The sequence below is a fragment of the Rousettus aegyptiacus genome, unplaced genomic scaffold (assembly GCF_014176215.1).
Source record: "Rousettus aegyptiacus isolate mRouAeg1 unplaced genomic scaffold, mRouAeg1.p scaffold_m13_p_10, whole genome shotgun sequence".
Taxonomy (NCBI): domain Eukaryota; kingdom Metazoa; phylum Chordata; class Mammalia; order Chiroptera; family Pteropodidae; genus Rousettus; species Rousettus aegyptiacus.
In genome coordinates, this window is record NW_023416285.1 from 68,261,864 (window position 1) to 68,275,927 (window position 14,064).

The 14,064-nt window shown below is 33.1% G+C and overlaps 1 protein-coding gene across 4 annotated transcripts in view; it reads left to right on the top strand.

Moving 5' to 3' along the window:
• The window catches only part of GABRA2 (gamma-aminobutyric acid type A receptor subunit alpha2), a 120,418-nt gene that overhangs the window by 1,202 nt on the left and 105,152 nt on the right, over positions 1-14,064 (top strand). For 3 of the 4 annotated variants that reach the window (XM_016145847.2, XM_016145864.2, XM_016145854.2), the window contains exons 2-3: positions 378-465; positions 2,926-3,041. In XM_016145847.2, the coding sequence (XP_016001333.2) occupies positions 395-465; positions 2,926-3,041 (187 nt within the window). In that variant the 5' untranslated portion in view covers positions 378-394. Of the gene's footprint in view, positions 1-142; positions 466-2,925; positions 3,042-14,064 lie in introns of those variants that run through there. The other variant, XM_036227966.1, reaches the window with a different exon arrangement.

The following is a 14,064-nucleotide window of genomic DNA, read 5'->3' on the forward strand; positions in this document are numbered from 1 at the left end:
AGAAAAAAAAAGAAGAAGATGAAGGAGGAGGAGGAGGAAGAGGAGGAGGAGGAGGAGGAGGAGGAGGAGGAGGAGGAAGAAGAAGAAGAAGAAGAAGAAGAAGAAGAAGAAGAAGAAGAAGAAGAAGAAGAAGAAGAAGAAGAAGAAGAAGAAGAAGAAGAAGAAGAAGAAGAAGAAGAAGAAGAAGAAGAAGAAGAAGAAGAAGAAGAAGAGGAAGAAAGGAAAAAGAATCCCTTATCCAATCATCACGCCTACGCTCACTCCACTGGAATAATCTCGTAGCTTTAACTCCAATTCCAAACATAAATGAGTATTTTGGGCTTTTTGGATTGTGGGACTGACTTTAATTTTCATTGTATTTTGTTTTTCTTTCATAGCTTTACAAAGAGTGGCGATGAAGACGAAATTGAACATTTTCAACATGCAGTTGCTGCTTCTTGTTTTCTTGATGTGGGACCCAGTCAGGTGAGATGTTTATTGTATATGATTCTTTTAATTCAGGCTAAAGATGTGTTTCTTAAATAGCATCAATGCAGGGGTGGCTTTTGAGAAGCTGGAGTATTTTGAAGAACTATTTCTAATCGAAAAAGGTTATACTAGGAAACTGAACTATGAAGTGACAGAGACAATAAGAAAGTTTGCTGCTTCTTGTTTTTATCTATAAATACAAAAGTAAACAGAAATATTTTCTTTTAAAAAATCACTAAAGAAAACGATATCCTTTGATTGGCACGTTCTTGCAAGGACTTGAAGTGATTAAGACATATGCACTTATAATAACACCAAAATTCAGTAAAGAAGCCAAGAGTTTTCTTTTAAGCCAAACAAAAAAGCACAAGCTAAAATGATTTGAGTGTTAATTTTTTTTTTTTCCTTTTTATAGTCTTGGCTCTTTTAGTCAACACAGAAAACCCAAATGATATGTAAGCCTTAAACCTCTAGGTGGAGGTAGTATACAACTTCACAATCACAAATAAAATAAAAGGTTGATTTATTAATCAACTTTTTATATTATTGATTTAGAGATCTTGTATTACTAAAATGGTTACTATCATAAAGAGTACTTATTTTAAACATGTAGCTAATTTTATTTTGCTTATGTTCTACAAACATGAAAATAATTTTTATAGTTTTTAGTAACTTCATCATAATTATAGTCTTTGCTGATTTGTATAATCAATGGGCATCTTTTATTTGTTGCCTTTAGGATATGTTTTGAAAATACCATGAGTCTGAAAATACAATATTTATAAGAATGTTCGTGTAACCACTCCATTTTTAGAAAACAAGTCTTTATTATATATTTATTTGCCTTTTAATTTTCATTTTCTTGTTTAAATAAATTTTCAAGTATAAAAATATTTTCTAGAATTAAGAAGAAATCTCTTTTTAAAGATTTATTTTAATCGGAAAACAATCTCATTTAACATTTTAATATTAACTCTAGAAAGAAAATGTGACATGTGATGAAAAAATACTTTTGACTGAAAATATCTATGTGGAACTTTATGACTACCTTAGTGATTAGTTTTTAAATTAGCTTAAAGCAATTTAGAAACTTTTGAGGCTGAAAAGTATGAAATAGTTTGCTTATATAATTTTTAGTGTTTATATTCATATTGGCATTTTAATATTTTCACTGCTGTCAGGTGAATATTTATTTTAACCTGGTTACCAATTTTTGATGTATTATAACTATTTTTAGCTACTAGTGGTATAATAATTTACATGCAAATGGACTCTGTCAATGATATTTTACACAATACATCTTGATCAGAATGTAGATTACACAGAATCTTTTATTATAAAGTAGTGAGCAAACCGTGGTCAATTAGTAACACTGAAAATCTTTAGTGCTTAATGTATTTATTTTTATTAATTTCCCGTTCTATATTTTACCAGTAATGCTCATGACAGTATTTTATTCTGTTATAGAAAATATTTTTTTTTGGCCAACAGTATAAATCTATGAATCATTCTGGGGGGAAAATGACAGAGAAAAGGGACATTCTGTTTTATATACCCAGTTGCTTCTGTTCCAAATTGTTGGATGCCACAAAATCAGGTCTCTGGCTTTCTGATGGAGAAATAATGGAGAAAATCACTGTTTTTAACCCTCTTATGGCGATATTTTAAGACCATTTGTTCTTTCTATAAATTTATCACACAAGCATACAGAAGTAGTTGGGCATTTGAATCTTCAGGTGACCCCTATCCTCCTCAGAGGCCACTTACAAGGGGTCTCCTCCAAGCCTCTCTGCTGCTGTGTGTGTGCTACTGATCCTTTCAGAGCCCACCTCCACCTCCTAGCTACAGTGGAACCTGGAACACAGCCAGTGGAGTTCCCCTGATGTCTATATTGCACTTGGCCATTGGGTGGAGGTATACCCAAACTAAGGATATCAGTTTGGTTTAAAAGAGAAAAAGACATAAGGAAAAAAAGAAAGACATTTATGAAGAAGATAGAGAATTTCGTGCTTCCAAGAAGGCAATTTTTTCCCCCAATTAATTTGCAAATCACTGAAGAATTATTTCAGGAAACCCTTTGGTTATCATACCTTTCTAAACACAGAATAGAATTACTAATAGTATCTGCATGTGCTAATCTACAATCATAATATATTCTAGGGAATAGAATTTAGAAAAACTGAGTACTCTGCACACAATACTGAGAGGTAGATATCTGAAATAATTTTGACAATAAATTTTCTAATAACTTATTATTTAGCATCCATTTTCCACAGCATGTTTACCTTCCCCATAGATGTACTAGTATTTAAAAGCGAACAAAAGGAGGAAAATGGATGGCATTAAATGGATGGCTCCCTTAGGGAGACTTAAAATTCAAATCAAGGAAGAAGAGCATGTTAGCACTTGCGAAACAGACATATGTATATATATCAGCTTGTAAAATTATCTGTTTAGGTTGGTGCTGGCTAACATCCAAGAAGATGAAGCTAAAAATAACATTACTATCTTCACAAGAATTCTAGACAGACTTCTGGATGGTTACGATAATCGTCTTAGACCAGGACTGGGAGGTAAAATTTGTTTTTCTTTAAAAAAAAAAAAAAACTCTCACAAAATAATACCTTTATAAGTTAAGATCAATAATCATATTTTAATGCATTTTATGTATAAACACATTGCTGTGTATCGAAATACCATAGATAATAGAAAGAAAATTGTAGGAAATAAACATTACCTGTGATTCCCTTTACACACACATAATATATTTAATGTATCTTTTATGGAATATCTAAAGTCATAGAAAAGCCCAGATCTTCTATATGAATAGATTTTAAATTTGTTCTTTTATGATGGCTAAGTTTTTTCAAACTTACAGTATATTAAAGGGTAACATTATAGGGCAGAAATGCTTCTGTGGTATCTTTGGTTTCCTTCACCACATTTTACAGATGCCTGTTTTCATATCAGTACAGATATGCAGAAATGAGGAACATAAATAAAAGAGTATCTAGATTGTATTTCAGTACGTACTTTTTTAGGATCTTGTCATATTTCTTTACACATGCATGTGACATTTCTAAAATGTAGTACAGGTTTGGCATTCTTGAAATTTTCAAAGCGATTTTAGGAATAAGCCATTTAGTTGCTACTAGTTTTTTCTTGAATCCTGAACAGTACCTTGCATTTTAAGAGCAAGTGCTGGGATGGAATTATGTTCAGAAATATGACACATTGTATCTCTTAGAGAGAATTCAACTGTTTAATCTACACTTAATTTTCTAAAAGGAAAACCTAAAAGGAAGAGAATATTTCCTTAGTAATCAATATGTCTAATGTACATGGATATAAGAAGTTACTGTTCATGTTAACATACATGGCAATGAGCTATTTCCAAACTCATATAATAGAACTATGCCTAATAAAAGGCTTTCATAATTCATGATGGTGCTTTGAGGTAGACTGCACTAAGGCAGACATTTTTCCTAAGCCATAGATTTTATTACTTTTAAATAAATTATATGCCGTCAAAAACATAAAATACTTGAGCTAGACCTTGAATTTGGTTCTGAGGTTTTAGGAGAAATAATTATGCTGCGAGTATACAGTTGGGTAGTACAAACTATCTTGAAGGACATGAGTTTTGCGATTTATCACTTCATTTTTGTTTTGTAATATTGCTTAAATTTTTTTACTTCCATTGTCATTACTCAGATATAGATCCTCGTCATTGCGGGTTTTTTTGGTTAATGCAATAGACTAAATGGCTCTTCTTGCCGGGTGTCTTCTTTCTCCATTTTTTTCTGATATTGTACATATGATAATATCTCACAGTCATATTAGTCTTCTTTTAATCTTACAATGTTTTCCTTATGTCACTCTTTTCTCTCGATCAGATATCTTTGGTGGCTCCCCATTGCCTTCAGTAGCTGGCAGTGAGGAGGAGTGAAAAGAGTATAGCCCTTGGCAGCAGATAGATTTAGACTGGAATTTCTGCTCTATCCACACACAAAAAGCTGTGCCTTGGTCAGATAATCTCTGTTTCTCTTCATTTAAAATGGCCATGGTAGATCTCCATTTCAACCTTGTTCAGAAGATTACATGAAAAGTGTATGCAAAGCAGGTGCCACACACTAGCATTTCAACAAAGATCTGTTCTTTCCCTCCTCCCTTAGATTTCTAATTTGCCACTCAAGGTTTTCTAAATCTACTTCTTTAGCTTCATTTTTAGTTTGCCTTCTCATCTGTCCTGTACTTCAAATGCATCTTTTCATTTTCTCTTGATAATCCATTCACATCTGCTCCCTTGGCTTTTTGGCCATATTATCCTCACTCGCTGGAATTATTTTCCTCATTCTCTCTAATAATCTAAACTCTATTTTTCCTTTACGGACCACCTCAACACTGACCTTCTCTGTGCAGATTTTTCTTAACTGAATTGAAGCACCCAGATTCAATTTTCTCTCTGTTGAATTTCGTTATCATTTGTGCCTCTACATTTCATTTGGTACTTATTATGCACTATCTTGGATTACTTATTACCTTTTTATGTGTCTCTTGTTACTTTAACACAATTGCAAACTCATTGACACAGATATTGTATCATGAATCCTCTGTGCTCTCAGCATCTAAATATTGATTTGCATATTGTGGCCATAAAATAAATTTGATTGCTTGATTAACTTTTCTATGATCAGTTAATCTGTAAAATGGGGCTACTGACCATTTAGTTAGAAATGTTGAAACGACATGTTAAGCATCATGCTACAGAAAGGTAGTGTGGCTTAGTGAAGAGAACTTAACTTTAGACTGTGGAGATTTAGGTAAAATCTTGTCTTTAGTACTGAGCAGTCCTCTGACCTTTCAATATTTAGCCTCCTAGGTCCACATTTTCCCTGCATAAATGGGATTACAGATGGTACTATTTTTAAGTATTTAATTAATATTAAATAAAACAACATATGCAAAGAATTTAATAAGTGACTAGCATATAATAGAGAGTTAATAAATAATAACTAGAAGACTGAAAAACTTTCTAAATGTACTGTTGAAATTTTAAATTATCATTATGGTTACTTCTGCATCCAAAATTCTTAGCCCGAATGGTCATATGTCATTTCAAATAGAAAGTTCATGGAAACCATTTGTATTATTATGCACCAGAAATTAATAAGAGAAATATGGATTTGATTCAATTTTAATATATAAGACTGAGCATATCTATTGACGGATAATCTGGATAATAAATCTCATTATTTTCTTTCCTTTGTGACTTTAATATAAATGAGTACATAGGAAAGAATAATCAGTTTTAGACCACAAGTTGGAAAAATTGTTCTTTTCTTTGACCCTTTTTACCACTTACTAGATCCTACTCTAGACAAGTTACTTAGATATTTCGAACTTTAGTAACTTTTTAGAGAAAATGGGAATAATAGTATTTTCTTCTGAAAGAAGGGTAAATTGGGATTCATATTTATGACAAAAGTTATACAATATGTTGAGTGATAAAATTTTAAGATGTTTAGTCATTAATAATAGATCCTCTTTAAAATTTAAGTCAGATTATGCTCTAAACCCTGCAAAGATTTCTGCTTCATTCAGAATAAAACCCAGATTTATTGTGGTGGCCTCCAAGGACCTGCATGATCTGTCTCCCTGTTCTTTCTTTGACCTCACCTCACACAAGTCTTTTTCTTGCTAATGCTGTTGCAGTCACATTGGTTTCCTTTCTGTTCATTGAATGCACCAGGACACTCCTTGGAGCTTTTTTTCCTGGCTAGTCCTCTTCTCTGTATATCCATTAATGTCATCATTTCATAAGGCCTATTCTGGCCAACCAGATACATACAAGATCATTTATTTCTTTATTAGCATTATACCAATTGCTTATTTTTATCTCTTTTGCTAGAATGTAAGCTTACTGAGGTCAGGGATTTTTGCCAATTTTGTCGTTTGGTTCCCAATCATCTAAAACAGTGCTTGGTACATAATAAGTGCTCAATTAAATATTTATTGAATAAATTTTATTTTATTTTATTTTATTATTTTATTTTATTTTGGTATTCTACAAGGAAAAGAATCACTTATTTAATCTACCTTGTTCTTAAAAGCAATGGAGCAATTATCGTTTAATTAACCACACTGGAATTTCACTATTAACATCAGTATACTTTTGGCTGAGTTCTTGGTGAATTAAAACGATTATTATATCGATTGCTTAAACTCCTGACTTATGGTAGTTGTGATTCTAACTGTGTGATTTTGGGTTCATTTATCTCATATGTGATTTTACTTACTCCTCTTGAAATGGGAGAAGTTCTACTTATTCTGTTTCTATCACACAAAGATATTGTGCGGCTCAAGTTAATTAAAATTCTTAGGAGAACATAATACAACATACAGTCGATAAGTGTTAATATTGTTAGGAATAGAAGAGGACAGTTCTTCAAGGAGAACATCATCTAAAGAAGTCGTATCTTTTAAAAATGTGATAAGAAAATATTGGGAAGTCTTAGTCATTTGGTAGGCTTACTCCCTTCTGAACCTGGAAACCCAAGATTGGCTTGCCTTGATATCTAATTCACCAAGACTATACATTTAAATTAACTAGAACTAATAACTAATTCATTTTTTTTCTTTTGTCTTCATTTTAGTCATTGGAATTAAGACCTGTGGTACCACTTATGGATTTTTACAATTCCACAGGAGGCTGTCACATTGTTAGCCAAATAAAAAGAGCAGTATTTGTTTTTTGAACCAATTTTATGGGGTCATTGGAAAAATGAGTATATAAACAGGTCTTGTATATTTATGACAGCTAACATCCACAGTGACATCTATTAGAAATGACAAGGCTTGGTATCTAAATTATAGATTTAGTCTGGAAAATTTAAATTGAGTACCGTGCTTAACTGCATTTCAAAAAACTGTTTTGAGGGGATCATCTAAATAGAAGTTTTTTCTCCCCAATGTTCTTGCTTTATACTCTTAAAACTTGAAGAATCTTTCTGCTTAAAGCCATGAAAAACATGATGTCAGGTCATAGACTTAGGCTCTGAGGGTCAGTTTTCAACTTCACTCTTAGCTATTTATCCTCAGGCTGTAGTGAGATATATGTTTCTATGAATTTTACTACTCTCAAAGTTATAAAAATAAAATATAAGCTATTCAGTGGGCAGAGATTAATACAGAAAAATATGATCTCTTCCAGGACCTAAGAAGGTGTCTATCCTACAAATAGCATCTTATCATGCAATGATTAAGATCAAGGCCTCTGGATAATGACTCCTTTGTATTTGAATCATTTTGCCACCATATATTAACTATAAAACTTTTAGCATGTTATACAAACTCTTCTTACTTTGGTTGCTTTATTTGTAAAATGAGAGTAAATCATGTGACTTATTGGGTTTCTGGGAATTTAATTTTTTTATCTAAATCCTTTGGACAGCTTCTGAAATGCAGAGTAGAAACTCACTACATACTGATATTATTGATGTTATCGGTGGTTCCACTGCACTACTTCCACTATGAATGCAAAATAGGGCATCATCTACTGTTTCACTTAAATTTATAACAGCTCTGACTTCTAAAAAACTGATAAATTTATAGCACATGTTACTCAGATTTAAAGAAAGGAGATGTTTGTGTTTTTTTTAATGAAATTAGTTTTATTTCATAGCCATATCTTTGTGTGTGTGTGTGTGTGTGTGTGTGTGTACAGAATCTTTGAAAACAAAATCTATCCAAAATAAGTGACATATTTATTGACCTTTATAAGTATCATGATGACATAGAATAATTTAGCATTATTAATTCATGATAATGAATTTGTATGTAGAAACATTTACATTTATGGAATAAAAAACTCAGTACATGACATCTGTGATGATATTAGAGACAGAAAACTGAAAACATGTTCACCTGTTAACCTGGGATGTGCCAGGTACTTGAATAGCAAAACTGTGATTCATACAACTGTAGAGTGTATGACTGATACTTGATAGCATTATATGAGGTGAAGGGTGGGAACAGACTGAAATCTCTGTATAGAATTGAAAGGGAGAGAAGGATAAAAGAGGGTTGCAAGACAAGTAGAAAGGAAGAGACTGAGTTGTCAAGAAGTTCTAGTCTCAGATAGAGGGAGCATAATAAACTCCAGGTACTGGGTCCTCTCCTTTTTTGAAAAAATGTGACATTTGGCATTCTCCAACTCATTCAGCAGCTGTGATTGGGGCCGATGCTCCTAAAGAGTCTAGTCTCTACTCCCTTCTGACTCAGCTCTCTGGTATCCCCTAAAGTGTCCGTAGTAGGATAACCTTCAGAATAAGCCCAGGGCATAGAAGATTTCAGAAACTTGATCAGTGTCTATCACCAGATCTTCTCCATCCCACTTGAGTTACCTAAAGGTGACAGGGAGCACTGCCTTTGATTATTGTATGAGTGAGAAAATGGAAATTAGTTGGATGATTTCACACAAGAGTGTAAATAGCATTTGGTAAATGTGTAAATGATCAATATCAAGTCATTTGTTATTTCCTATTTATTTAATTATTTTGTGAGAAGCATAAAACAGAAGCAGAAAGGTACTGGCTGCCTGAAGTGAGATGCTACTGGGGAGGCTAGAAACCGCGTTTGACTTTTGAAGTCATATCCTTCAGTTTTGTCTGGAGCCTGTCCTGCTTCTCACCCTCTGGCATGAAAATAGTATGGGCTTCATCATAGTGCATTCTAGCTTATAAGAGACAGCAATGTTTTGTTCAGATTTCAGGATTCTTTTTAAAATTTAATGGCAAGACTAAGGAACATCATAGCATTTCTGCACACCCTCACTAATGCTGTATGTTGCTTGCCCACTCTCTGTCAGAGAATGGTAGTAAGAGGTTTCTTCAGAAATGTTTAGAGCGAAGTGGTTTTGCAAAACTTTTTCTGTTTGTTGTTGTAACTAAATATATAGCTTGTGACTCGTTTAGAGGAAAGGTAGACTGAGTACATGGCAACAATTATATATATTAGATTGGATGGTGGAACTTTCTTCCCAAATAGCATTTCTCCAGCAAAATTCAAGGTGACATCATTGAAATACATGACCCAGAGAATACTACTTATATTTTCATCTTAAAACATTTTTGGTTAGTAGCAGTTGTTCTCTCAGCTGTTGCTGCTAAAAAGGTGTTGTCCTCAGTCATAATTTTGAGGGGTTATAATTTTTGCTTTTTCAGACGCAGTCATACCTCATTCATTGTATTGTTTGCCCGTTAATATTTAAGCTCAGGTGCAATTTAAGTTTTCGTTTTTTCAACCCCTAACACACAGTGCATAAATTGTACCATAGACATTTATTTTAGTATTATTTTTTTGATTGCTACAACTCAGTCACATTGTAGAAATCTGTGTTGGTAGTAGCGATGGCCAAGTGAACAGCTTGGCCAGTCAGAAAATCATTACTTTGTAGTGTGTTAACATGGAAAGAGTCAAATTAAATTATTCTAGTATTCTATTCTTTAACTCATATCTGTTGAGGCTTCTGATGTGACAGACACTCTGTAGGATATAAAGATGTAAATGGTCTACAGAGGAGGAAGCCCTTGGAGGACAGATAAGATAGGTATATTATGATTTTTAATAGAACTTGAAACCTTACAACATATCTCCTACTATAAGAGCATACTACGGAAGTTCAGAGAAGTAAAAAAATCACTTTTACTTATATCATATAATTGGAGTTAGCCAAGTTCTGCATCTATAAACATAATTCATTTATTCAACTGCTTCTTACTAAGGAGCAAGGATTTGCTGGGTCCTATTTTAAATGCTGGAAATATTGTGATGAGCAAGAACCAGTCTTTGCAGAAATTCATATCACCCCATATTTTGGCTCTTTCTGCCTTTTGAATATTATAGACATTGGTTTCTTCTTTCCTTCCTTAATTAAGAATACTGTATAATCATCCTATATTATCTTTATTGAACTATAAATCTTCTCTCAGAAATGGAAGAGTGAATTCTGGTGTATTTACTGCCAAGCTGAAACTTATCATATCTACAGAAGAGTATAACAATCAGAGAACAGTTTTTTTCTGTATCTGTCTCAGGGATGTTGAGAGTATTTATGTTACATGGCATTCCCACAGGTAGTAAGGTAAGCATTAATTCCAGTTGAAACTTCTTCATACTTCTCAGTTCTCTTTTTAAGGAAACTTATTGTCTACCTTATCTTAGTTTGTTTTGAGCTACAGATGAATTCAATAATAACTAGACATGTCATGTAAAATAAAAAATAAACAAATGACATGAAGTATAATGAACAAGTATTTAGTTGATTTCTTTTGAATTTTTAATATTCCTGACAAAACACAGAATTTTGAAAACTTGTCTTTAACTTAATATATCTTCTTTTCTCAAAGTACAGATTTATCATTTAAGACTAAGAGATAAATAATAAAATTAATGTTTAAATCTAAAAAATTTCATATTGAATCTCATCAAATTAGGGAAGTCAATTTATCAGAAAATATTTTTCTTAGAATTCTTCATTTTTGCGTATTAAGGAATGAATTAAAGGAATGAATGCAAAATGTAGCATAAAGATTGTGCATGTGCAGTGCCATTCTTTCTGTATTTAAGTATTTCAGTATTCTTAGCAGACATGTTCAGTTAAAGTATTACTAATTTGATTTAAAGCATACAAAAAGCAAGGTTTTTCTTCTTTCAATATGATATTTACAGAAAAAAAATGTATGTCAAGAACAAGATACTGCTATTTTCAACTATTTTGTGGAGATAAAGTTTAATAAATTTTAGGAATATTTCAGGAATGTGATATTAGTGGTACACCTGGATTTTTTTCTATGAGTAGAGGAGTGGCGTTATGTCACAAGGTTAAGGAAGATTGAAGAAAGGGTAAGAACTATAAATGTCTCCTAATAGCAGTTCCAAACCTATCATTTAGATGTATGTCGTAGTGGTATTGAAAGTATTTTAGAAGTATTGGGGAAGCATTTGACTTCCATTAAGAAAGTAAAAGGAACAGATGCTTTTAGAATGGTATGTATTAAAAGCTTTACAGTGAGGAAGAATCTCCAGACCTGAATTGGAGGAGTGGTTTGGAGAACAAAGATAAATGTCATCGGAGACATTTAGAAAGAGAAGAGAGGTTTCCAGTTACTCCTAGTTACACATGAGAAGATATTTGATTTTGAAGCAAAATATGCTGAATTATTAATCAGATATTTTGGTTGGAGAGTCCAGTTTTTTTTTCAATTATATGAATTTTTTAGGAGTCCTTACAATAGAATTAAGCAAATCAGCCATAGTCAGAGAACGAGAGTAAATTCATTTTTGTTATCACGATTACATAGAGAAACTCTCCGAAATCTCAAGAAAGAAAATAGTGAACTAAAATGCCAGCTGGGTTTACAAGGAAGATTAAAATTTGGATACCAAAAAAGAAGAAGTCTTAATTAAAAGAAAATGGAATTGTAAGTCTGGTGTTCAGGTCTGGTAGAGGAGACTATGGGAGGTTAGATTTAATTAGTTGTCTTGGGCATGTGAGAGGATAATCATCGAAGCAAAAAATGTGAGGCTCATGATTCTGCTTTGTAGAGTAGAGAAATAATCATCCAACACATGTTAGGGGAGGAGAGGCTTTAGAATTTTAAGAGAGTAGGTGGTGAAATGTCATAAAAAGGAAAAATGATGAATGTAGAGCCATTTTAAAGGAAGTTGTCATTAGAACATTTCTAAGAGAACAGTAAAGTCCCTTGATAACTAGCAATTAAAACTGAGTATCCTGTTAGCATTTTAAGTAGCCTTTGCCTTAATAGTCATTACAGAGTTACAAGGTCAAAGATAACTAACAGGAAAACCTTAAATAGAACCATATTACTAATGGTGCTTATATTAAGTATGTCACAATTTAAAAGAGATTACATGTCAAAAATAAACTTAATATTCTTAAAATATATAAAACAGAAAATAGTGTCTAAATTCTTAAAAGATAACACCAGGCAGATGAACATTGCTACAGAATTCATTTCAACTTTCATTCTCTCAAATTTCTCGGATAATTTGAAGGGCTCTTGAAGGTGTTTTTGGCTGCCACCAAACTGATGGTATGACTCATAGCTTTAACAGGGAGGGTCATTTAAGCTTTCCATTATTATTGGTGAAATACGGGGGTGATGAAAAGTCCTATGGGATCTAGTAGCTAACTCGAGATGAAGATATTTACATTTCAATGCAGTTCTGCTTATTATACTGAAATTGTCATCTTTTGTCACTCTCCTTTAGCTGCTGCCACACCCAATCTAGTCTTTGTCACTTTTGGTGACAGCTTCTAATACAGATATCTTACATTCGGACATTTGACTGCTACCAGTTGCAGGGGGCAGCTGCAATTTCTGCTGCTGTTACCGCTTCCTTGAAACAGCTGGGATGTTAAGCAAAATCTATCAGCAGATGAGGAAAGTGGGCAGGTGCATGTTTAAGTGAGTGGATATGAAAGTTAGTCAGGCGGAAAGCACATGTCTCTTTATCAGATCCTTTACCTTTAGGGAACCATTTTGTGATTTGTCATTTTTGCAATTTTTCTACTACTCAGAGAGGTTGGTGTGATACTTTATGTATTTCTGTCTGAAGACATTAGGACAGGTTGTAATAATTCTAAGTGTTTTTTTATAGTGCAAACTGAATGCCAATTAGAAATAAAGGAAACCTTGCTTCTTAACATTGGAATAAAATATAGGTGAAAGAAAAATATCATTGCAGCACTTATCAGTTAAGGATGTGTTTATCTGAAAGCAACAGAAAATAGAAATCTATCTACAGTGATTCCAGTGGGAATCAATATTTCTCACAAAAGGTAGGTGTTCCTAGTACTGACTGAGTTATTAAAACAATGGCATCAAGAATTCAGACTTTATTTTTCCACTTTTTCTTTCTTAGTGTTCACTTCTGGCTGCTGCAGCTCCAGCTATCATCCCCATGATTAAGCCTGGAATAAAGGAAGGGATGGGACCAGCTCCATCGGTTCTTTTTATCAGAATAATAAGCATTCCCAGCACTTATAGCTGATGTCCACCTTTGTCTCATAGCCTTTTCCTGCTAGGAGAGCTTCTGAGAAAATAAGTGTCTTACCTGGGGTTGGGAACATTTCTACCCTAAATAAAATGGGGAATGTCTTACAAGAGAGATGTGTTAGATATTCGGTGGCTACTGCTGATGCCTATAACATGTACTAATACTAATAGAAAAGGTACTTAATCTCTCTGTGCCTCAATTTCCTACTTCGTAAAAAAAAAAATCAGTTCCAATGATGAATTGATGATATATCTAAAGTACTTAAAACTTGAATTTGAATAAGAATTACCAAGGTGGTGATTATTAAAATGCAGATTTTAATTCAATTTGCAGAGCTTAAGAGTCTACATGTCTAATAGGCCCCCAAGTGGTGCTAATGCTGCTGGTCCGTACATTTGAGTAGCGAGAAAATACTCTGCTGAAGCTACCACTTTGTAAAACAGGGGGCACTATAGAGAATATACTGCATGAAGAGAAGAGATGCTTTAAATGCTCATTAAATGTTGTTGTTGT